The 22,621-nt window shown below is 47.0% G+C and overlaps 1 protein-coding gene across 5 annotated transcripts in view; it reads right to left on the reverse strand.

Moving 5' to 3' along the window:
* Positions 1 to 2,885: 2,885 nt before the first annotated feature.
* The window catches only part of SEZ6L (seizure related 6 homolog like), a 183,006-nt gene continuing 163,270 nt past the window's right edge, over positions 2,886 to 22,621 (reverse strand). The window contains exons 13-17 of one of the 5 annotated variants that reach the window (XM_082699029.1): positions 17,055 to 17,249; positions 11,802 to 11,834; positions 9,616 to 9,724; positions 7,281 to 7,383; positions 2,886 to 6,014 (exon numbers count right to left, since the gene is read on the reverse strand). In XM_082699029.1, coding sequence (XP_082555155.1) covers positions 5,985 to 6,014; positions 7,281 to 7,383; positions 9,616 to 9,724; positions 11,802 to 11,834; positions 17,055 to 17,249 — 470 coding nt within the window. In that variant the 3' untranslated portion in view covers positions 2,886 to 5,984. Of the gene's footprint in view, positions 6,015 to 7,280; positions 7,384 to 9,615; positions 9,731 to 11,801; positions 11,835 to 17,054; positions 17,250 to 22,621 lie in introns of all 5 variants that reach the window. The other 4 variants (XM_082699028.1, XM_082699027.1, XM_082699031.1 and 1 more) reach the window with 4 other exon arrangements.

Raw genomic sequence — 22,621 nt, forward strand, 5'->3', positions numbered from 1 at the left:
CAAATATTAAAACAGATGTGAACCTCTTCCATCCGAGGAAGGGCTCATCTCCTTCTGGAATTCCATTAATTTGGGTATTTTTGTAGTCCCTATTTTGGATTTTTTTAAGAAACTATGTTTATTTTAGCTTAACCAGCTTGTTCTCACTGTTAGGGTAGAAGCAACGATCCTTTGTACCTTTACGGTGTTTTTTTTTGTTTTTAACTTCCCCTCTTTTATTTATTTATTTATTTATTTAAGAAAGGGTCAGGGAGGGAGGAGCTGAGGGAGAGGGAAGGAGAGAGACAGAGGGCGAATCCTAAGCAGGCCTCCTGCCCAGGGTGGAGCCTGATATCGGGCTCAATCTCAAAACCCAGAGACCACGACCAGAGCTGAACTCAAGAGTCTGATGCTTAACCGACTGAGCCACCCAGGTGCCTCACTCATCCTTACAGCATCACTGGAAGGGAAACACAGCACTTGCTGATTTTTGAATGACTACATAGGATTCTGAGCCACTTGTGGGAGTTAGTCACCATCAGGCTCCAGATGGAGATTTGTACGTGTTGTTTTTTCCTGATCTCTCACAACCAATACAGTTACAAAACATAGTTGACTTTTCCTCTCTTTTTTGGGTGCTCGGTATTTTGTAGCATTTCAGGTCAGAGGCAAGACAGGTGATGGATAGAACTGTCTTCTTTCCCTTATTCCTCACCTTTTGACCCTCTACTCTGTAACTAGTGAGCAGGTTGAACTCAAAGGCTTCAGGGACAGCAATGCTGGACCCACATTTTGGTCAGATTGTCTTCTTTTGGCTCTGTTAATCTATTTCCCACCAGGATCTTTCTACTTTGGAAAAAGGAATGTGGAAGCCATTTTGGAGCTGAGAAATGGGTGGAAGCTGGAGGGGTTTTGAACTGCATCCTAGGGAAAGCCTACATTGCCTCCAAAAAGATGTGATTTAAGCTACAGATGGTCGAGGTAATTCTCATGAGGCCTCCGGAAGACACGAGGAACATGTTCTTGGAAACTGGAATGAAGGTGATCCTTGTGTTAAAGTGGCATAAAACTTGTCCGAACTGTGTTCTAGCATTTTCTAGGAAGGTACATCTCGGGAGCAACGCAAATGATCTTTAGCTGCGAAGATTTCAGAGCAAAGTGTTGGAGGAGAGGTTTGATTCCTCCTGAGCCTTGCGGTGCAAATGCACAAGGAGAGCGATGGATGGAAGAAGGATTGCTAAGCAAACAGGAGTGGGAATTTGAAGCTTTGGCAAATTCTCAGCTTTATTCACATTGCAAAGTGAGAAAGCTTGATCTGAAGGGAAGAGAAGGGGTGTGGCTGAACATCGGGGCTGATGAAGAGATCCTGGGTGAGACTCATGAATGACCCAGCCATCTCTGTGGGAGCCAGGAATACAGACAGGATGACACCAAATGGGACAGAGGAAATGGGAGAGAGTGAAGGCGGGGCTGTGGCATTTCTTGGATCCTACAGGATCTGACCACACAGCTACTCAGCTGTGGAGCTGCTGTTCTTCAAGGAGAGGGAAGAAGGATCTTGGAGGTGATTAAGAGGTCATGACAGCTGTTCCTCCCACCACTGGTCCAGGGACAAGGCTGTTTCAAAGGCTGGGGCTGTGTCTCTGGTTTCTGCCAGAATGACCCCACCCAGTGCCTCAGGGGATGGCACGGACCCCACTGCTCCCCAAATCCTTGGGGGTCATGCTCTCATCCCTGTGGGCCTGCAAGGCCGGTCACTGAATGACAAAGGATTATTCTAGAGCCTTTAAATCTAATGGAATTTGCCTTGCTAGATTTTGGATTTACTTGGGATCCAGCATCCCATTCTTCCCTCTGAAGTTTCCTTTTTGGAAAGGGAATGTCCATCCTATGCTTGTCCCATCACTGTGTGGAAGGACATAATGTGTTTAGTTTCATAGCTTACAGCTGGAGGAGAATTTGCCTTGGGATGACCCATGGCTGGTTTCAATGATATTTGTTATTTTTTCCAAGATTTATTTATTTATGTTAGAGAGAGAGAGAGAGAGAGAGAAAGAGAGAGAGTGCAAGCAGGGGAGGGGCAGAGGGAGAGAATTCCAAGCAGACTCCGCATTGAGCAGGGAGCCTGAAGTGGAGCTTGATCCCACAACCCTGAGATTATGACCTGAGCCCAAACCAAGAGTTGGACACTTAACCAACTGAGCCACCCAGGTGCACCTCAAGGATATTTAGGGAGACTTTGGACTTTTGATTTTATACCTGATGCTGGAATGAGTTAAGACTTTGGGGGTGTTGGGATGGAATGAGTCCATTTTGCATAAAAGAAGGACATGAATTTTGGGCGGCCAGAGGTGGAATGCTATGGGCTGAATTATGTCCCACCCCTAATTCATATATTGGAGTCCTAATCCCCATTGTGACTGTGTTTGGAGACAGGGCTTATAGGTGCTAATTAAGGGGAAATGAAGACATAAGAGCCTGAGTCCCATAGGAGTATGGCCTTAAAAGTAGAGGACAGAGGGAGAAGACCATCCACAGGCTAGGAGGAGAGCTTTCACCAGGAACTGAATGGCCACCCTGAACCTGGACTTCCAGCCTCCAAAACGGTGAGAAATAGCCCTGTGTTGTTTGAGCGTCCCGTCTTTGTCATGACGGCCTGAGCCGGGCGGAGGACAGCGGTGTGCCTGATGATGGCAGCTTTCTTGTCGTGTGCTGAACATTCCCTTGCTCCCCTCCCCCACCCCCACCAAGATGTTCCTGGAACCATTTTCAAGTTGGCAGCCTGTCTTGTCAATGAAAGCATCAGCCGATGTTACCCCAACCCAATCCCCAGACACCAGAAACAGTCCTCCCGGCCTTGATGCCATCCTGGAGTGTCTTTGCAACAAAAACCCCACAGCTTTGCCTCTTTTTCATTTGTTTTATTAGCATCAATATATACAAAGTGGAAAATGACTTAACTTCATTATTGTAGCTTAGAAAGTTTGTTCTGCTTTTTATTCTGTTTGGGGATAAAATGAAAATGAAAACGTCCCAGGAGAAAGCCTACCTTTGAGGGTGTTGAACAACTCCATGACATCTGACCTCACATGACTGCCCCCTTCCCGCTGTGACTTCTCAAGGGCATAGGAAAGTCATACCCTTTGGATTTACACCCCAAGAAATGTCATTTGTGCCCGAGGCTCATGCTCAGCCTAAATCTACCCATCTATTTGCCAACTCACTCCTGCTTATACAACCCGCCCTTATTATGTCTCCGCTTTACTTCCTGCTGGGCAGTTTGTCAGTTTCCAAAGCGATCAGCCTGAGTTACCAGAGGCTTTCCAAGGAGCTGGCTTCAAAAGATCATATTTAAAGCAGGTCTATGGAACTAAGGAGGGATGGCCCTCAAGTTGCGACCAGCATACTTATGTCGGCTTAATAATTCTACGCCCCCCCCCCCAAAAAAAGCAAAAAGACGAGCTCCAAGCTGAAGAGGATCGAGTGTGTGCATTTTTAAAGCACAGGGCGGTAGCTGACAGATACAGCTTATATGACTTAGCATGTAATACACACCATCACATGCATTCTTTGAAGCTCGAGATCTCTGTAAACGTATTTCCCCACTGTTTTAAAAAGAAAGAGTGGCTTGTAGGAAGGTTTGGTTGGCTCTCGAGTTGCTCAAGGTTGCATCCTGTTCAAAAATATTTAATCCCAAGGGCTTTTGACATTGATCTTATAAAAACAGACACGTATGAGCTGAAATGAGGTGCCCAGTACATTTTTGGCACGAATATTGTGTTTTTACCTTTACATATTACAAATACACATTCAGATATTCTAAAAAGAAAAACAGATGCCAACCTGTCTTTTCAATCACACTGTACATTACCAAGCTCACAGGATCCATCTTTAGGTGAAAATAAACTTTCAAAACATGGTCATAGGTGCTGTACTACGAAGACAAAACTAAGACATCAGTATCCCGAAACAAACAAACAAACAAACAAACAAACAAAACCTTTTCTATTCCTCCAACATCCAATCAGGACTCTTGGCCTGTGGCCTGGCCACTTTTAGGGAACACGGTTAGAATCAAGATTTCATATTCTGTCTGTCTTGACAAAAGGTGGATGTTTAGTTTGCACGTATCCAGAGTATGTTCTAAAATTAAATATCATTAATAGAGTTCTTCCTTCCAGATGACCCAGGGTTAGGGTTAGAGTAAGCATCAAATGGAAGTAAAAGCAAGGACTGGATTCTGCTTTAAAAAAAAAAAAAGTTTACTATTATTTGCATTGTTGGACCTTCTCCAAATACGATATTGCTTACTAATGGTCTGGAATGAGTCTACTCTTTTTTTTTTTTTTTTTTTTTTTTGCATAAAATGGGGTGGGTTTTGGGTGGCTGGAAAGCAGCCTTTCATTATCTCTTGCATGCCTTAAGGAGTATATAAGCAGGATTCTTTTCTGGCAGAAGGAAAGAACTGGGCCTCAGCTCCCCCAAGACTGAAGCCCAAGCTTCTAGCCAAGAGGAGACCATGTGTTTGTCAAAACCAGCCGCCCTACCCTGCTCCAGGGCTGCCCAGATGAGCTACCAAAATACGGACTCCCAGCCATTTTCTCAACAGCATGGCAGCCAGGAAGGGTTTCTTGTGTCAGGAAACCAGCTGATATAAAACATTTCTAGTGAGCGTGGGTGGGTGCCAAAGTGGGCACCCCAAGCACCAAGCCTGTTCCTCCGTGAGCCACCGGCCATCACCAGGGAGGTGATGGACCCCAGGGAGGCAAATCGACTTTACACATGCTATCCCTTCCTTGCGTCCTCAGCCACTGCTTTTTCTTTGCACCTGTATTATAGAATCTTTTTCCATGGTCACAGCCTGCGTACCCCCCTCCAACATCTGGGCAGAGATTTGGAGCGGAACAAAACAGTTTTTTGTTTTTTTTCCCTCGTAGGACCCTCACTTCTGAAATACTGGATTGCAAGTATATTCTGGCCCCTTTTGGAGAAACGGTGCATCTGAGTTGCCCTTCTTTGGAGGCCTCAGGGGTTTCAGTATTCCCGGAAATCAAACCGAGCCCATCTCTGGATTTCAGGACCTGGCATCGCCACAATTGTAACCCTTGTAACACCCCACCCCCCCACAATTGTAACCCTTGTAATTATGTGGCTGAAGCTTCCCAAAGGGTCCTAGATCACAGCTTGGGGTGGGGGTGGTGCTGCTGAACGAAAGGATTGGTTCTGGCACTCGTAGCATATGTTCCCTTCCCTTTCATTACTGGTGGAGTGTCAGAGGAAAGGACATTTTACTGACTCGATGTTCCCCCCACACCCACCTCGCACTCCATCTGAATTCTCAAATCTGTCATCCACTCTGCAATGTTTTCTGATTCTGCCAGCATCCAGGGAGGCCAGGCTGGCAGATGAAAATGCTCATGGTCACGCCGTGGGCGCCTTCAGGAGGATCATGGGAAGGAGAGGAGGTGGCGAGACCTTCTAGAAGCTGATAGAACATTTGGAAGAGCAGACTGGGATTTGTTTTGGAGCAGATCTATAACCTGAAGTCCGACCCAAGTTAATCCACCAAGAGATACCTTTCCCACCTAATCCTGAGACCGGGATTTGTCCTAAAAGCACCATGGGCATGGATCCCCAAATGCGTGCCATCTGATGCAGCCAGAGCAGCATGGCCACCGCTGATGGAGAAACCCAGCTGCTTTTTTTTTTTTTCCCTCCCGCCTTTGCTGCCATGTTGGTTATTTTTCAGGTCACCCCCCTGACTTTGGAAAGGAGATTGTCACGTGGATTTGGCCGCAGCTGTGACACCTCCAACCACACCAATTTCGACTTTAAATATAATAAATACAGTGAAGAAAACAGTGAATCTTCAAGAAAAAGTCTAAAGAAAAGACGGACAACATTCTGGGGTTTCAATCAAATGCCACGTGGTCTCTGGATGAATTTCTCGAGGAGGTTATAGTTGAGTTCTGATTTGTGAGCTCTCTTCTCAGGCATAGCTCTCCTTAAATGGAAACTTCATATTCCCTGGTTTCCTGCAAGAGAAGGAAGCACAGATCGGGGAAACTGCTGGGGGACGGGTCCATGGGCAGAGCGTGCCCTGAGAGCTTTTCGTCCTAGCCAAGGAGGTGAGGAACGGGGAGAGCAGAGCCGACTCAGCCGGCCAACCACCCACCTCTCCCAGCTGTGTGAGTGAGCACGGCTGAGCCAGGATGACCGCCCAGTGGCTGCTAGCTGAAAACACTGCCCCACAGACTGATGAGCAAATTAACATCACTTGCCTTGAGCTACTGAGCTTTGAGATTATTTGTTACTTGGCTTTATCATAGTCCTGGGGAGCAGATACACTCTATTAATAAGTATTGATACGATCTAGTTTCTGAAGTGCTCTTTCTTTGTTTTGTTATCAGCTTGACCTTCTTCTAGGATTTGGAAACAAGGTCTATAGAATGTGAAATAACCTATGACCTCTTCTTGGCAGAGCTATATGGAAAATGACCCCAACATGTGGGTGGCAACCACTCTGGTTTCTCCAATATTTATCAAGTGCATGTAATATACTCCAGGCTTCTGAGGCAGAAGAACTGGGAGGTTTAGGAAGTCAGAGGCTTGGCCCCAGAAAAGGTCATTGTCACATGCTTTCACGGATGTCTACTGTGTCTGCTGGGTCAACACAGATAAGCAAGTGCGTCTGTGGTAGATGGGAGTGTGGTGGGAAGGCTCCAAGCTGGGTCCCCTCACCTCCTGGTGGTCACGTTCTTACATGATCCCCTTTCCATAAGTGTGGGCAGGACTTGTGATTTGCTTCTAACCCATAGAACATAGTGAAAGTGCTAGGATGTCTTGGCCATATGTCATAGTGCCCTGACCAAATTTTTCACAGTCTCTAAAAATGATTTTCCACAATCAAGATACCCATTGGTATCTATTTGATTGTTTGAGGTTCAAGGGAGGCAGGATAATTAATGCAACAGTCTGAATTTGTATCTAAGCTGCAGGCTGTGCTTTTGGCTGTGTGCAAGCTTGGCCCAATCATTTGTTCGTCTCTCTGACCCTCAGGATCGTCATTGGTTCATCAGAGATAACTGCAGAGTGTACAACAGAGTTGCAGGGACTCGGGCAGCTTACGCATTTAAGGGGCCCAGCTCGTGGTACATATTTTTCTTCTTATTACCAAGCTCCATCTCCTTGGAAGGATTATAAGCTCATTAATGGCTGGACCGGGTCTGTTGGATTCACGACTGTGTCCCTAGTACCCAACACAAAGTCTGCCACCTAAAAGAGAAGAGAGACCAACTCACTCCTGTCTCGTAAATGGGGTTGTCAAACTCAGTTTCCACGGTGATCTGGCTGTAGGGGTGGGAGTACATCAGAGGCAGGCGGAGGTTGGAGTAATAACGACACCTGGAGAAGGGACAGCAAAGGAGAGAGGAGTTACTCCCAATAGTGGAGAAGAACAGCCGGCTGGGCCCCCATCCAGGGTCTCTCACGATGAGAATCCAAGTGGGTGAATGCTGAAATCATAACTGCTCTCAGCTTGTAAGCTGGTCACTGACAACAAAGCCTCGGTACTTTCCCTTACTGGGGAGGGCCGGAGCTCAGCTGGTTTTCCGCTGTAAGGTGATTAGAGCTCCTCTTTCATGCAGGGTGACAACAGCAACAACGAGCATTTACTGAGCACCTACTATATGCCATGTTGCCTCAGAGCAACCTTCTTTACCTATTTAAAAAGTGGTTCTTCTAGGGGTGCCTGGGTGGCTCAGTGGGTTAAACGTCTGCCTTCAGCTCAGGGCATGATCTCAAGGTCCTGGGATGGATTATCGATTATTATCGATAATAATAATAATTGATGGGCTCTCTGCTCAGTGGGGAGTCTGCCTCTCCCCACCCCGCTTCTCTCCCTACTTGTGCTCTCCCTCTCTGTCAAATAAATAAATAAAATCTTTTAAAAAGAGTGATTCTTCTATTACTACACACTATCTCTTTCCTTTCTTGTGTTCATCACGGCGTGTTATAGTTCGTGTATTTCTTCTCTCCCCCTTCAACCCTGTGGGCTCCACAGAAACAGAAAAAAATGATATTGGGCAGATCCCTGCCTCAGGGCCTTGACACGTGCTGTATATGTGCCCGGAATCCTCCTCTTCCAGATATTTGCATAGGTTACTCATTATTGCTTTCAAGTCCTTACTCCAACTGTCATGTCTCAGTTGGAAGTCCTAAAGTGCGATCACCACCTCCACCCTAGCTCCTTTTCACTCCCTTTCCACCTTTCTTCTCTCCCTGCATTTATCACCTCCTAATGTACACAGTTAGCCCTTGAACAACACAGGTTTGAACTGCCTGGGTCGACTTAGATGTGGATTTTTTTGATAAATATAGTACAGTCCTGCAAGTGTATCTTCTTTTCCTTAGGATTTTTTCCTTCTTTTTTTTTTTTTTGTTTTTAAGATTTTATTTATTTATTAGAAAGAGAGCACAAGTGGGGGGCAAGAGGCAGAGGAAGAGGGAGAATCAGGCTCCCTGCTGAGCCAAATGCAGATGCTTAACTGACTAAGCCACCCAGGGAACCCTCCCCCACACTTATGATTTTCTTAGTAATATTTTCTTTTCTCTAGCTCTTGTAGGAATATGGTATTAGGGGTGCCTAAATGGCCCAGTCATCTGAGTGTCCAACTCTTGATTTCAGCGTGGGTCATGATCTCAGGGTCAAGAGATCAAGCCCCACATCAGGTTCTGCCCTGGGCGTGGGGTCTGCTGGGGATTCTCTCACTTCCTCTCCCTCTCCCAGCCCTCATCTCCCATGTTCATACTCTCCCTCTCTCTCTCTCTCAAACAAACAAACAAACAAACAAACAAACAAACCCCCCCCCAAAAACCCCAAAACAGAACGCGGTATATGTTAATTGGTGGTTTATGTTATCAGTAAAGCTTCTGGTCAACAGTAGGCTATTGGTAGTTAGGTTTTCAGGGAGTCCCAAGGTATATATGCAGATTTTTGACTCATGGGGTGTCAGCACCCCTCACCCTCTTCACGTTGTTCAAGGGTCAACTGTATATACTTTCCTTGCTGTCTTCCTCCCATTAGAGCCTGGGCCCCACATACCAAAGATCTCCTTCTGTTTTGTCCACAGTGATGTTCCTAGATCTGCCCCCTGCCCCCAAACTGCCCAGCTCACAGTAGGTGCTCCATAGTTGTGAATTTGAAGGAATTCGTGAATATCCTCGCCATGGCTAAATATCTTCCTTCCTCATTGCAGGCAAGTTCTAGGATCCTCAACACACAGGACAATGTCTGGTACGTATTAGATAGTCAGCATATGTTTGTGGCCTAAATGAACGAATGAATGAATGAGTGCATTATGGGATCAGTGTCTGTGTGTCTATCTCTCCTGCTAAACCACAGCCTCTTAAGCTCAGGGTAGTGCCTGCTTATTTGCTGCTGCGTGGTCAGCCCTCTTGTCTCAGAGGGGTGGGAGGGGCTGAGCAGGTGTATTTCTCCCAGAGCTGAGTTGAATGACATCATCTCCAAGCACCCAAATGCCACCAGCGACGAGCTACTGATGGAGACCCTGTCCCCCAGTGCGCTGGTCCTTGAGTGGATGGCAGTCCCCCACGCCCTGTCCCGAAGCCCCCTACCTGGTGATGTAAATGTAGGCTCCTCCCAGCAGTAAGGAGATGATGAGCACTGGGATGAAGATAGCCAGCGCCATATTTCCCCCTTCCAGCGATGTCTCGGCTGCCGCTTCTGCTACTAAACACACAAGCCAGTGAAGCCCTCGGGTCTCACCACTCTCAGCCCCCCCGGGCACCTGGGTGCCAGGTGTGAGCCTGCCTTCCCAGTTCTGCACTCATTCAAAGAGCTGGCATCGCAGACCCTGAGCCGTTGGACCACCATCCCCAGGGGAAGAAGAGGCAGAAAGTAGAGCAAATAGGACTGGTTCTTTGCAAGGAAGGCCAGACCCATCCTTGGGTGGGGAGCTCATGGGGCTACCCAGAAGAATGACACTCTTTTAACCCCTGGTCATACCATGTCCACTTTGGGGGGGGGGATGGGTGGCTGCATTTGAAATCTGGTTAAAATCCAATTCAGGAGAAATCTGGAGTAAATCTCTTACGTGCTAACTGGGAAGGCAGATTTGCTCGACATTCCATGGGAAAGGGGAGCTTCTTGCGCCCAGACTGACAGGCGCCTCCCATGGCTGCTCTATCAGACCGTCCAGGAGAGGGCGCTGGGCAGCTGGGCCTGTTCTCAGTCTTACACTCCGGACCCCATGACACCCCAACTTCTAAGACCCAGTTTTGATTCTCAGAGGTCACGGTTGCACCCTCTTGGCCTCACTTGCCCCCCACCCCCACTGGTTTGTGGCAACTGTAAGGACTACGATGGCTATGGTGGGGGCCAGGGGCGTGTTCTCTGCACAGCCTGAAGGGAGACCCCACATCTCCGGACACCCGTCCTCAGGTTTTCGCTGCCACTTCTCCCCGGCCGCGACCCTCAGAGCTCGGCTGTACGCCAATCTATAATCCATTAACCGCCACTCCAGGGAGTCTGAAAAAATCGATGCTAACACCCATGACAGATGCATGAGCACAAAACATTACACAGACGCTCATAATCTCCGAGCAACCCAGGCCTCTGAGATGCTCTCATGGTTCATTGGTTGCGGAAAGGCAACGAAGGGGTGGCCTGAATGGAGGCTAACGACACGGAATGCCCTCTCTGTTCCCTGCAGAGTGACTCCCACACAGTCCACCTCTGCACTTAACACTTGAGCCGGACTCTGCCTGTTGGGATTAAAATGTCATCTGCCGCGAGGGACAGCAACTAATGACCCGTAATTCTCATAGGCCCATAGCCCCACATTCCAAGTGAATGATTTATTGTCAGAAAGCTAAGTGGTTCCAAAAACAATGATAAAAATGGCTTAATTGGTTATAACTTTTTTAAAAATAAAAATAACACGATATATACATACATATATATATGCACACACCTTATGACACCACAGCCCCAGTGAGTGGTTTGGTACTCAAATGAATGGAGGTCCTACAGAATGTAGACTGTTTTATGTGTGGGAGGGATTGTAAGGGAAGGGAACCACAAAATGAAAACCCAAACAAAATCCTAGCTAGCATTTACTATCTGTTCCCCATTAATAAATCTCACTTGGGAGGCACCTGGATGGCTCAGTGGGTTAAGCCTCTGCCTTCAGCTCAGGTAGTGATCTCAGGGTCCTGGGATCGAGCCCCACATCTGGCTTTCTGCTCAGCAGGGAGCCTGCTTACCCCTCTCTCTCTGCCTGCCTCTCTGCCTACTTGTGATCTGTCTCTGTCAAATAAATAAATAAAATCTTTAAAAAAAAACTCACTTGGTAATTCCTAAGAGGAGAAGAATAGAAAACAAGGAGGATACAGGGATAGATAATTTGAGGAAAATGGACCCCAGAGCATGCCCCATGCAGACAAGGGAGTGCTCGGCATGGAAGGCGAGGCATCATTGGATTTACTTTCCCCAAACAGCACTGTGGGTGCAAATTCAAATGGTTGGGTTGTGCCTCACTCAGGCATGTGGACCCTCAGATTTTCTTACCTCAAGAACAGAACTGATGAGAAATCCCTTTCAGGTCATAGTTAGGACTCTAGGCTGCAAACAATGGTTTGTGTCTTTTACAATGTCCTATTTTTGAAATGACCTTCAGCAGTGTGAAGATGGAATTTCTGCTTATTTTTTTAAGCACCTGGAGGAGGACATGCAAGGACCTGCCCTTGTTTTCTGTTATTAGCTTGATTTATTGGATTTTTTTTTTCATTATGGAACTCACCTTCTAATGCGTGTTCAAAGCTGTCTTGATTAACTGAAAGGGAAATTGGAAGCATTGGTTAATGTCGAGTGAATTCACTCTGCATAAAATGAAGCCAAAAATTTGGGAGCAAAAGCCTGTGCCAAGCTTTGCTGAAGTTAGTGCTCCGCTTTGATTTATCTTGGGCTCCTGGAATTAGAGGAAATGCCTGGACACATTTCTTTCCTAGGTTCCTGAGAGATCATGACATAGATATGAAAGAAACAAGGACAACAGTACTGCCTGTGATTAATTACGAAAACACTCACCGTATGTCAGATACCTTGCCAAGAGCTTTCTGTATGTATTTGCTCATTTACTCCCACACCAATCTCACTGCGTGGATACTATCATCATCCCCATTTTATGGATGAACAACAGAGGTTCAGAGAAGTGAAGCAATTTCTCTGATCTCACACAGCTTCCGAGGAATGAAGGCAGTCTTTAAACCCAGACTGCTTGATTTCTCCAGCCTCTGCTCTTACTTATGTCATGGTTCTGCTTGTTTTTCATTGTTCCCTATGTAGGACAAAGGCTGATGAACAGTGAGGCTTAAGATAAAGCCCTACATCCAAAATCCAGCCAGAGCTGAAACTGTTTTCCTGCTTTGAAATACATGTTTGTATGAACCTCTCTGATTTCACTTCTATTCGATATTTATGTGAATATTATTCTTATTCCCTGCAAAACAATTTCCATTCTCTACCATAGACTAGAACTCCCTAGAATTCACTCATTTCCCCCTAGTCCCCATAAAACTTCTCCAGAAGTTCAAGATGATAGGGACTGGCATTCCCAGGTTTTGGCACCAAAGACCTCATGGTAGTTGAGCACCAAAATATACCCACATGGATGGGTTTAAAAGAAGCAAACCCCAGAGCGAAGGGCTTAGATAAACAGACAACATTATACAGGGATGGCTGGGGATGGCCACCAAAGGCTTAGCTGTATTCACGCCCTAATACTGAAACTTCCTAATTTGTGCCTCATCAAAGTCACTCTTGGACGTTGGTCGTTACCATGTGATGCCAACAGAAGCAGTTGAAAAGCTAGCTTCCTAACAAACTGACTGCAGGTTATTTCTGGAGCTACAGCACCATTAGGAAAATGGAAAGACTGAGACAGACATACACTTTCTGCCCCAGACGTGGGCAGGACTTGGGTTGGGTGTGTCTGGGAGTGCAGGGACTCCTACTGTATCTCAGAGCTGGGAGGAGGCCTTGAATTCATGTCCCTGGGAGTGTGGTCACACATTAAAATGCAGCCTCCTGGGCCACGTCTTTTCCTTTTATTTTCCACAAAGGGAAACCAAGTTCAGGGACGGAGGGTGGCTTGCTCAAGGTCATGCAGGTGGTCCACAGCCCAGCCAGGAGGAAGCCCAGGGATTCTGAGGCCCAGGTGGCCTTACATTGGCGCTCAGTCACTTCACCAACTCTAGAACACAAAGCCACACATCCCACTTTTTCTGGGAACAGGAGGTGATTTGTCATAACCTTACAGAGTCGTGGGGTCTCAGGAGTGGAAACAGAGGGGAGAGAAAGATAGAAGCATCCCCCAAGATCCTCTCATGCCAGAAACTCTGTCATGCCTGAGGAAGAAAGGGAGGGGCAGGGGGCCACTCACCTGCTGGGCCTTCAAGGGCTTGCCTATCTCAGGGATGCAAAACTGAGTACCTTTTATCTTTTCTTGCATTTTTGTCATGTATTTTCGGATGGTAGTTCTATCTTCCCATCAGATGGGCAACGTCAAAAAACAAAAGAAAACAAAACAAAACAAAACAAAACCCTGATAATATCTAGTGCTGGCAAGGATGTGGGAAAAGGACATTATCACACATTACTGGAGGGAGAGGTGAAACACTACAGTGGCAGAAAAGAATCTGGCAAGATCCACAAAGTGTCAGCATCCACAGAACTTTGCCCACGCCATCAATCCCCCTTGAAGGAATCTGTCCTATTTCATGAGAAACGCCAGCACCCAAAGATTCATGAGCAAGCCGAATTCTGGGCAAAAAGAGACAAAACAAACAAGAAACCAGAAAAAAACTGGGAGACCCACGCACAGAGGAAGGACTGAATGCATCAGGAGACATCACAGTGTACAAAGCCACATGGCAATTAAAAGATAAGACAGGGCTCTATTTTTTCTTTTTTCCCTCTTGACAGATGTGTGTGATAAATGGGGGAATGGAAAACACAAAGTACGTATGGTATGAGGGATTTTTTTACTTGGCAACACACGAACACTCCCTGCCCACTCTTTGCAGTGTGTCTCTTTGTGTCCAGGAAACTGGGGAGACTGGACTTTCACTGGTGATCAGTACCAGCTTCCCCAGCGAACGAATGGAAGGGATGGAGAAAGGAAGGGAAAAACCGTTAATGCTTCATTGGCAACTTTGGTTTCTTCTATTTCTTGCATGAGATACTTTTGTAGCATATCCAAAACGGAACATACACAATCAGGGGGCAGATTACACGGAGAGTCAAAAACGGTCCTTCCATGGGGTTCTTACTTAGATTTTTTTTTTTTTTAAGATTTTATTTACTTATTTGACAGAGACAGCGAGAGAGGGAGCACACAAGCAAGGAGGAGTGGAAGAGGGAGAAGCAGGCTTCGCGCTGAGCAGGGAGTTGCTCTATCCCTGGACCCTGGGATTATGACCTGAGCCAAAGGCAGATGCTTATTGATTGAGCCACCCAGGCGCCCTCCTTAATTAGATTTCTTAAAAACAAACCCTATTAATTTCCTTCCACACAGAACACTTACCAACAATACCAGATCAACTCCTATGAATGTCCCTGTAGCAGTTAGAAGGTTTATAGACAATCTTTCCCCCAGGAAAACATCCCAGTGTTTCCCTCGACAAAGTGGATTTCTTGTGTCATCAAAAAGAAGTCAAGCACAGGGCTAGACTTTGTCAAAAATTATGGCAAAGAAGAGGAGGGAGGCAGTTGTCTTAAATCTCAGTTGCTGATCTCTTACTTTTTTTCTGCATTTCAATGGGATCTCTTGCCCTCTTATTAAGAACTGCTTCTATAAGGTCTTGGCTCTCACAGGATAGGCTCTGGCTTGATTCCAGGTGAGAATATGCAGCATCTCTAGGCCAGTGTTTCCCACACTTGCCTGAGGATAAGACTCACCGCTGCTGCTAGTGACCCTGGGCCCTGGTTCCTGCCCTAGGCCCAGTGACTTAGCATTTCCCCTTCAGGCATCTGTTTATATTCGTATCTTATGTTCAGAAACCATTGCCTTAAGTGTCTCAGATTCAAAGTGCATTGGAGCAACCAAGAGCTTGTTAAAATGCATATTACGGGGTCCTACCCCTCAGTGATTTGAATTTTGTAGAGCTGGAGTAGCAAATTCAAGAACGTGTTTCTCATAAGCAGGCTAGGTGATTTGAATGCTGAATGGGGGGTTGGAAGCCACCAGACTCACAGCCTTGAAGTCCACCCACCAGGCAGCTCACTGGGGAAGAGGCGGGGCTTCACAATCAGGAGATGTGGGTTCAAATCCCGGATTTGTCTTGTAATAGCTGTGTGTCTTTGGGAAAGTCACTTAACTTCTCTGAGCCTCTCTTTTTGTAACCGTACCATGGGTAAGAAGCCTCATCTATCTTAGAGTGTAGTCCCGAGGTTTAAATGAGGCCATTCAGGAAAAAAAAGTAAAAACATTAAAAAAAAATAGGTAAGGGTGCCTGGGTAGCTCAGTTGGTTAGGCAATTGCCTTCAGCTTGGGACATGATCCCTGGGTTCCGGGGTTGAGTCCTGCAATGGGCTCCCAGCTCTGCTTCTCCCTCTGACCCTCTCCCCATTCCTGCTCTCTTGCTGCCTCTCAAATAAACAGATAAAATCTTAAACAAAATAAAAAAAGAGATAAATTTCATATAACATAGGATTAATCAGTTTAAAGTGTGCTATTTGGTGGCATTTAGCACATTCACGATTTGGGGGAGCTACCACCTCTCTCTAGTTTGAGAACATTCTCATCAGCCCTAAAAGGCAACTTTGTACCAACTAAGTAGTTACTCTTCTCTCTCCACCCCAGTTCTGAGAGCCACCAATCTGCTTCCCTTCTCTATGGGTTTACCGATTTGAGATATTTCATATAAATGGAATCATAGGGTATGTAATCTTTTGTGTCTGGCTTCTTTCCCTTAGCATCATGTTTTCAAGGTCCATTCAGGCTGTGACAGGTGTCAGCCCTCCATTCTTCTTCATGGCTGAATAATATTCCACTATGGCTTGGCCACATTTTATTTGTTTGTTCCCCAGTAGATGGACATTAGGGTAGTTCCCATTTCTTGTGAGCAATGCTACTAGGAATATTCATGTACAAGGAAGTACTTGTTTGCAATTATTTTGTACATCTACCTAGGAGTAGAGATGCTGGTTGGGAAAACATTTGTAAGGCTTAATTAAGGCTGAAGTTCATCATAAAGCATCTGGGGATCTATTGAAGTTATGGGCTCCCAAGTAGAAATGTAAAACTCCATGATGCCTCTGTCCCTGCTGGGGAAAGAATTCAGAGCTTTCTGTCTCATTCTCAAAGGGGCATTAATGCCATAAAAGGCCAAGATCAGATTTAGGATATTGTTATTAATTGTATACCTCAAAGACTCCGATAAACAAATCCAAATCTCACTGGCTTTGTCAAAATTTAATTTTGGTGATGAGTGTTTACTGATTTTAAAACAAGTTTTCCCTCTTCACCATCTCTGGGATGGGGGTGTCTTGCAACCAATGGCATGTTAATTTGCTGCCACCAGGTGGCGCTCATAATGCCTGTGTGTGCGCCTTCGCCCATCACACCATCGTCAGCGTGTGGGGAGGGTGAGAGCGGCCGGGGAGACCACCCCAGGGGCAACCGGGGAGCCCTCGTAACCCCTGGGAACCAAGTGGTCGTGAAAACGGGATGCAGGAGGCAGGGAAAGCTTAAGCCGCGTAACCGAAGCAGGAGTTCAAAGCAGAATGGCTCTCCTTCATGATAAAAAATCTAAGCTCAAAACGGAGCTGTTAGTAAGTAGAGATGAAAATGCTAAGCCAGGAGAAGGCATTGTGCCAGCGTTTCATTGGCAGCACTTTTTTCTTTCTTTATTGGTGCAGAAAATAATGGCGATATCTTAGATGTCAGGAAATACAGTAGCTGGACTTTTGAGAGTGAATTGAGATTCATCGCAAGAAGCCAGACTGGACATCTCCTGCTCCCGGTCCCTGCGTGGTGAGTAGGTTTCTGTACCTTTACAAACGGGTAGGGGCCCATTCCAGTGGGATGGCTGTCCCAGGATGCATCGAATGGTCACTTCGCCCATGAGCTCAAAGCCTTCGTAGCACATGAAGGTGAGGGACTCTCCCGGCAGGTAGAGCCGCTTGTACAGGATCTGGTAGCCGTTTTCGGGCAAGCCAGGGTTGTCACATGCCAGGGACTCCTCGGCTGAAATGCAAGCCCGAAAGAGCTCTGATGAGATCATGCAAGTTCCAGGGGACTCCCACTCACAGGCTGCCTGGTCTGGCTTTCGCCACCCTCGCCAGTACCTTTCACCAGCATGGTCTCTCCGCATTTCCCTCACCTCCAATGTTTTTCCATTCCCCAAACTCACCTCCCCATCTCCTGCCCCTGGCCACCTATTATGCATGAGCACCATTGTACGTCCCAGGATGTGGAATCTGGCTTGAAATCTGGGTTCTACTACATGCTCGCTGTGTGACATCCAGCAAGGGCCACAGCCTCTCTGAGCCTCGATTTCTCTTATCAGTAAAATGGGAATACTCTCACAGAGGTTTGGAAGATTAAATAAGGTCATGAATATAAGGTGTTTAGCATATTCTTGGCAGGTCATAGGTGCTCAGTCAATGATGGATGGCTGTGTTGTCATGTTATGAAATGTTCTTCCTCCTCACCTTTCACCTTACCTGCCCACTCAGCTTGGATAAGTCTGATCTTTCAGTACTCAGTCCTCATTTCTCCACTTCCAAGGAGACTTTCCTGGGGCCCTCTATCCCTAATAGAGTCACTAATCTTCCTAGTTCTTCCTCTACCCCAGCACTGAACACTTTGCATTGTATTTAATTATTTAATATCACTTCTCCTCACTGGAGATGAACCTGTTAGGGTGTGCTTGAAGCTCAGGGCCTGCTCTATAAGGACTCTCATATATGATCCTATGCTATACAGTAGGAGCATCATAAATGATGCCTGGCAGCTTAAGACATACTAGAGAATTGAACCCATCCCTGATTTAACCTATTCCAGGCTCTGGACTCTAAGTTTCTTGCTTATTACATAAATGGACTGGTCAAGACCCCATCTTCAGCTGAAATGTGGCTGGGTGATGACATTCCCCTCCAAGGATGTACCCACACTTTGAAATAAGACCATCAAAGGCAGATTTTCTCAACCTTAGATGCTATTGACATTTTGGGATGGGTAATTCCTTGTGATAGGGCCATCTCTACCTTGTAGGATGTGGAGCCACTAGATCCTGACCTCTATCCACTTGTTCCTTGTTGTGACAACCAAACATGTCTCTAGGAATTGCCACTGACACATGTCTCCTGGGAGCAGAGTCACCCTGGCTGAGAATCACTGATCTTGGCTCTTCAACAATTCCGTGTGAACTCATTCTGTTCTTTCTCAGGAATACAACTGAGATGGGCTGGCAGTTTTGGAAACAGTCACAAACCCACCCTCATTTCTATATTCCTCCCATTTCTCCCCTCTCCTTAACTATAGGGGAAAAATGTACATTTTTGGGGAACACATTGGAACAAAATGTGAAAATCAGGTTCCCCAGGTATTGCTATGAATGGTTCGTAAAATACCCCACAAATAGCAAAGCACCAAATCTGTGTGATCATTAGTAACCAATGGTACCCAAGCCCTCGCTGTGGGCCACACACATGGTTACCAGCATCTGTATTTATGGTTGGCACGATCATCCTTTTTGATGAGGATGCTGGCTTGTTCAAAGTCGTTCAACCGGCAAGTGATGGACCTGGCGGGTTTGAAATCTGGTGCATTGAATGCCTCTGGGGTAGTGGAGATAGGAGGGGCCCTTCCTGTGCCAAGTCCCCTGGGCTGTCATGAATTCCTGAGCTATTGAGCATCATAAATGATGAGCTATTGCTTTCTCAGAGACAGGAATTTCTAAGAGAAATGGGGCACCCAAATGGAAGCCGGCATGGGAGTCAAGGTGAGGCCTCTGGGGATGATGCATCAGTGGAAACTTTTACTATGGCCTTGGTCTGGCCACACGGGCTCTGCCCCGGTCAGGAGATCCCCGTGTCTCCTATTTGTGGTGTTCCGAGGGCAGGGCGTGAAGAGCCAGAGCCTCCTGGGAATCCCTAAGCATCTCCCTGGGGAACTGCCCATAAAACCCTCACTGAATTTGTAGGCTCTTCATTACTTTTGGTGGTGTGGTTTTTATTTTCTGGATGGGAGCTTTGGGAGTCAGGTACCATCAAAGAAGGGAAGTTGCAACAAAGACTGCATTTAGTACTGCCAACAACATCAATGGCAGTAATAGTAGCAAGGAGTGTCGTTTCTTGAGCCTGCAAAAACCCACCTGGTAAGTGAATTATGTATTTGAGTCTATGAACAGGTAAAGAGATCATTTCAATAAACTGCTGCAAGTGCTGTGGTCAATGCAACTGTAGCAGCCATGGGAGCTTACGGGAAGAGAAACATGACCTAGCCTAGGCAGTCAGGGAGGCCTTCCTGGAGGAGGTTTTGCCGAGGAGTCATTGTTATTTCTTTCACAGACCTGGCTCTCCTCCTACCATCTCCAATAGCCCCAGACTCCCTGAGAATCTGGATCACGTCTGTTTAGACACAGCTGTATTTTTAGGGCTTTTGGACCACAGTCCCCAAACTGTGCTCTGAGGCACCCCAGGGTGCCAACACAAACAGCACCCCTGTGTGATTTTTCAAAACTTGGAGGAGACAAAGGAACATCTCCCAGATCCATGTGAATGGTGCCAACATTAGACAGAGCTACATTTCTTTTGATGATGCCCTGTCTTTGCAAAGCTGGGTTTTCTTCAGTGAGTGCACTAAAAAGCAAGAGCTCTGAGAAAATCACTGTGGAACAGAATGAAGGTGGCAGAGTCCAGTTGCCAAAGTCTGAGAAGTTTGTCAGAGCCCAAGAGACATCCACACCCCTGTAGCTGTGATTCTAGTTATTTAAGAATGCAATAAAAGTCATGGGGCACCTGGGGGCTCAGTCAGTTAAGCATCTGACTCTTGGTTTCAGCTCAGGTCATGACCTTGGGATCGAGGCTCACATCGGGCTCCCTGCTCAGTGGGGAGTCGGCTTGAAATTCTTTCCCTCTGCTCTCTCTCTTTCTCAAATAAATAAATAAAACCTTTAAACAATGCAATCAAAATCAAATCCTGTAATACGAGCATAACTTTTTCAAACGGCTACTAAGTTGTCAAGATAGAGCTACTTATTAAGTTGTTTGGAGCTAATTACTTAGCAGATAGAACTGTTAGGTATTTCAGACTAGGATATTTATCAAAATAATTCCTGAGACGCCAAGGGTACTATGAGGGGAGAAAGTCTGGACATGCCTGTGTCTGCATTCGGAGGCACTTTTTTTTTTTTTTAAGATTTTATTTATTTATTTGACAGAGAGAAATCACAAGTAGATGGAGAGGCAGGCAGAGAGAGAGAGAGAGGGAAGCAGGCTCCCCGCCGAGCAGAGAGCCCGATGCGGGACTTGATCCCAGGACCCTGAGACCATGACCTGAGCCGAAGGCAGTGGCCCAACCCACTGAGCCACCCAGGTGCCCCCGGAGGCACTTTTTGAATTATTGCATGGGTCACTTCCAACTGCCCTATCTGGTAGGGAGCAGCAATCCCTTTTCACAGCTGAGGGTTTTGAGGCCCAGAGAGGGCAAGCTACTTGCCCAAGGTCACCCAGCAGAGTTGGGCAGGCGGGTGTTTGGCTGTGAATTCCAGACACTTCCTTCTCCCCATGCTTGACCCGTCAGTTCTTGGAGGACTCAAAAGACATGGTTTGGAGTCCCTGCTGGACCAAACAATGGCCTTGGACAGGCCACCAGGAACAAAAACTATACACATTCAGAGCTTTACAACTGGCTCTGTCTGCTGCCTGAGCTTGTTGGTGGAAGATCGTTGTCAGGGGTAAAGCACCAGAGCTTTGCTCAGAAGCCGGGATTGCAGAGTGCTAAGGTGGGAAAATGCTGCTTTGGGTCTTAGTCAGTCTTCATTTGGAAGCCTGGCTTCTCCCCTTCCCTGGAAGCACCTCAGGAAAGCGGCTTACCCTCTCTGGGCCTCCTTTGCCTGTTTTTAAGTGAACACAGGTACCACCCATACAGTTTCATGAGTGTTCAGTGCACTAACGCTGGGGACGGGCTTGGCAAGGTGATGGGCAGAGGAGACATGTGAAAGCTGTAGATGTCTGACAAACTCATCCTTAGAAACACCCTCAGAACCCAGATACAGCCTGTCTCTCTCGCCAACCCCCCCCACAGCCCCCACTGCCAGAATTGACCATCCTCTTGCCTCCCATCTCCTGCCAGTCTCGCTTGCTGGTAATGAGGCTGGAAGCACGTGCCGGGCTGCTGTTTGGGCTTCTGGGAGGATCGCGTGTCTCCTGACACCCAGCCTGGCTCGTGACTCATTAGCGCGGGTGTCAGGGAAGCCGTCACAACTGAGATTCCAGGGGAAGGCAGCCTCAGAGGGAGGGAGGCTTGTGTCTCCAAAACCCAGCAGCCAGCACAGCCTAGAGGGACTTCGGAGGCTGTGCCTCGTTAGGGACGTGACTTCTTTCCTTCCTCCCTTCCCTCCCTTTCTTCCCTCCCTCCCTTTCTTCCTTCCTTTCTCTCTTTCTTTCTTAAATGATACCTCCACCTTTCAGTCCTTTTAAATAAGCTTTTATTTTTAACTTTTCATCTCTGGGTCTCTGCAGCTGGACCGGCTCAAGCGGCTGCTGATTCCCCTCACAGTCTCCTGGAGGGAATGGGAACTGCAGGGGTGTTCTGGGCTGCCTTAGCGATGTGCATCTGACGGGGCGGTGGGGGGGGGGCGCTTTGAATAACCGAATGCACTGTATCACAGCTCCGGAGGCTGGAAGTCCCAGGTCAAGGTGGCCTTCAAGGACCACACTCCCTCCGTCCGAGACCTAAGGGGAAGGATCCATCCTTGCTTCCTCCTAGCTTCCAGGGGTAGATGGCAATCCTTGGTGTTCCTAGACTTGCAAGCACAGAATGGCTTCTCCCTGGGTCTCCATGTTCAAATGTTCCTCCTCTTATGAGGACCCCGGTCACTGGGTTGGTGCCCAACCTAATCCTGTAGGGCCTTGCGTTAACTTGGTTACATCTGCGAAGACCGTTGTTCCAAAAAAAGTCCCCATTACAGTACTGGGGTTAGGATTTCAACATCTCCTCTTGGGAGATACAGATCTCCCTGTAATGTCCTGGGCAATTGGTCCAAAGGTCTGGGGATTGGGAGGGGATGTGCTTGTGGGTGAGGAGTTTGAGCCATAGGCTACAATTTTGCTGGGACATCCTTGCATGGCTTTGTCCCCAGTCACTCACGATGAAATATGTTGGGGCAAGGCTGATGGAAAGGGCCATGGGGTCCAAGACCAGAATCTCAGCTCTGCTCATGAAAAAGTGGTGTGATCTTAATCACATGTCCCTGTGAATCTCAGCCACCTTTAAACAAACCATACATGCATGCATGCACACAGAGGGAGAAAGAGAACCAGGCTCCCTGCTGAGCAGGGAGCCCAGTTCAGGGTTCGAACCCAGGACCCTGGGATCATAACCTGAGCCGA

Source organism: Mustela nivalis (genome assembly GCF_964662115.1).
Source record: "Mustela nivalis genome assembly, chromosome: 14".
Classification (NCBI taxonomy): Eukaryota; Metazoa; Chordata; class Mammalia; order Carnivora; family Mustelidae; genus Mustela; species Mustela nivalis.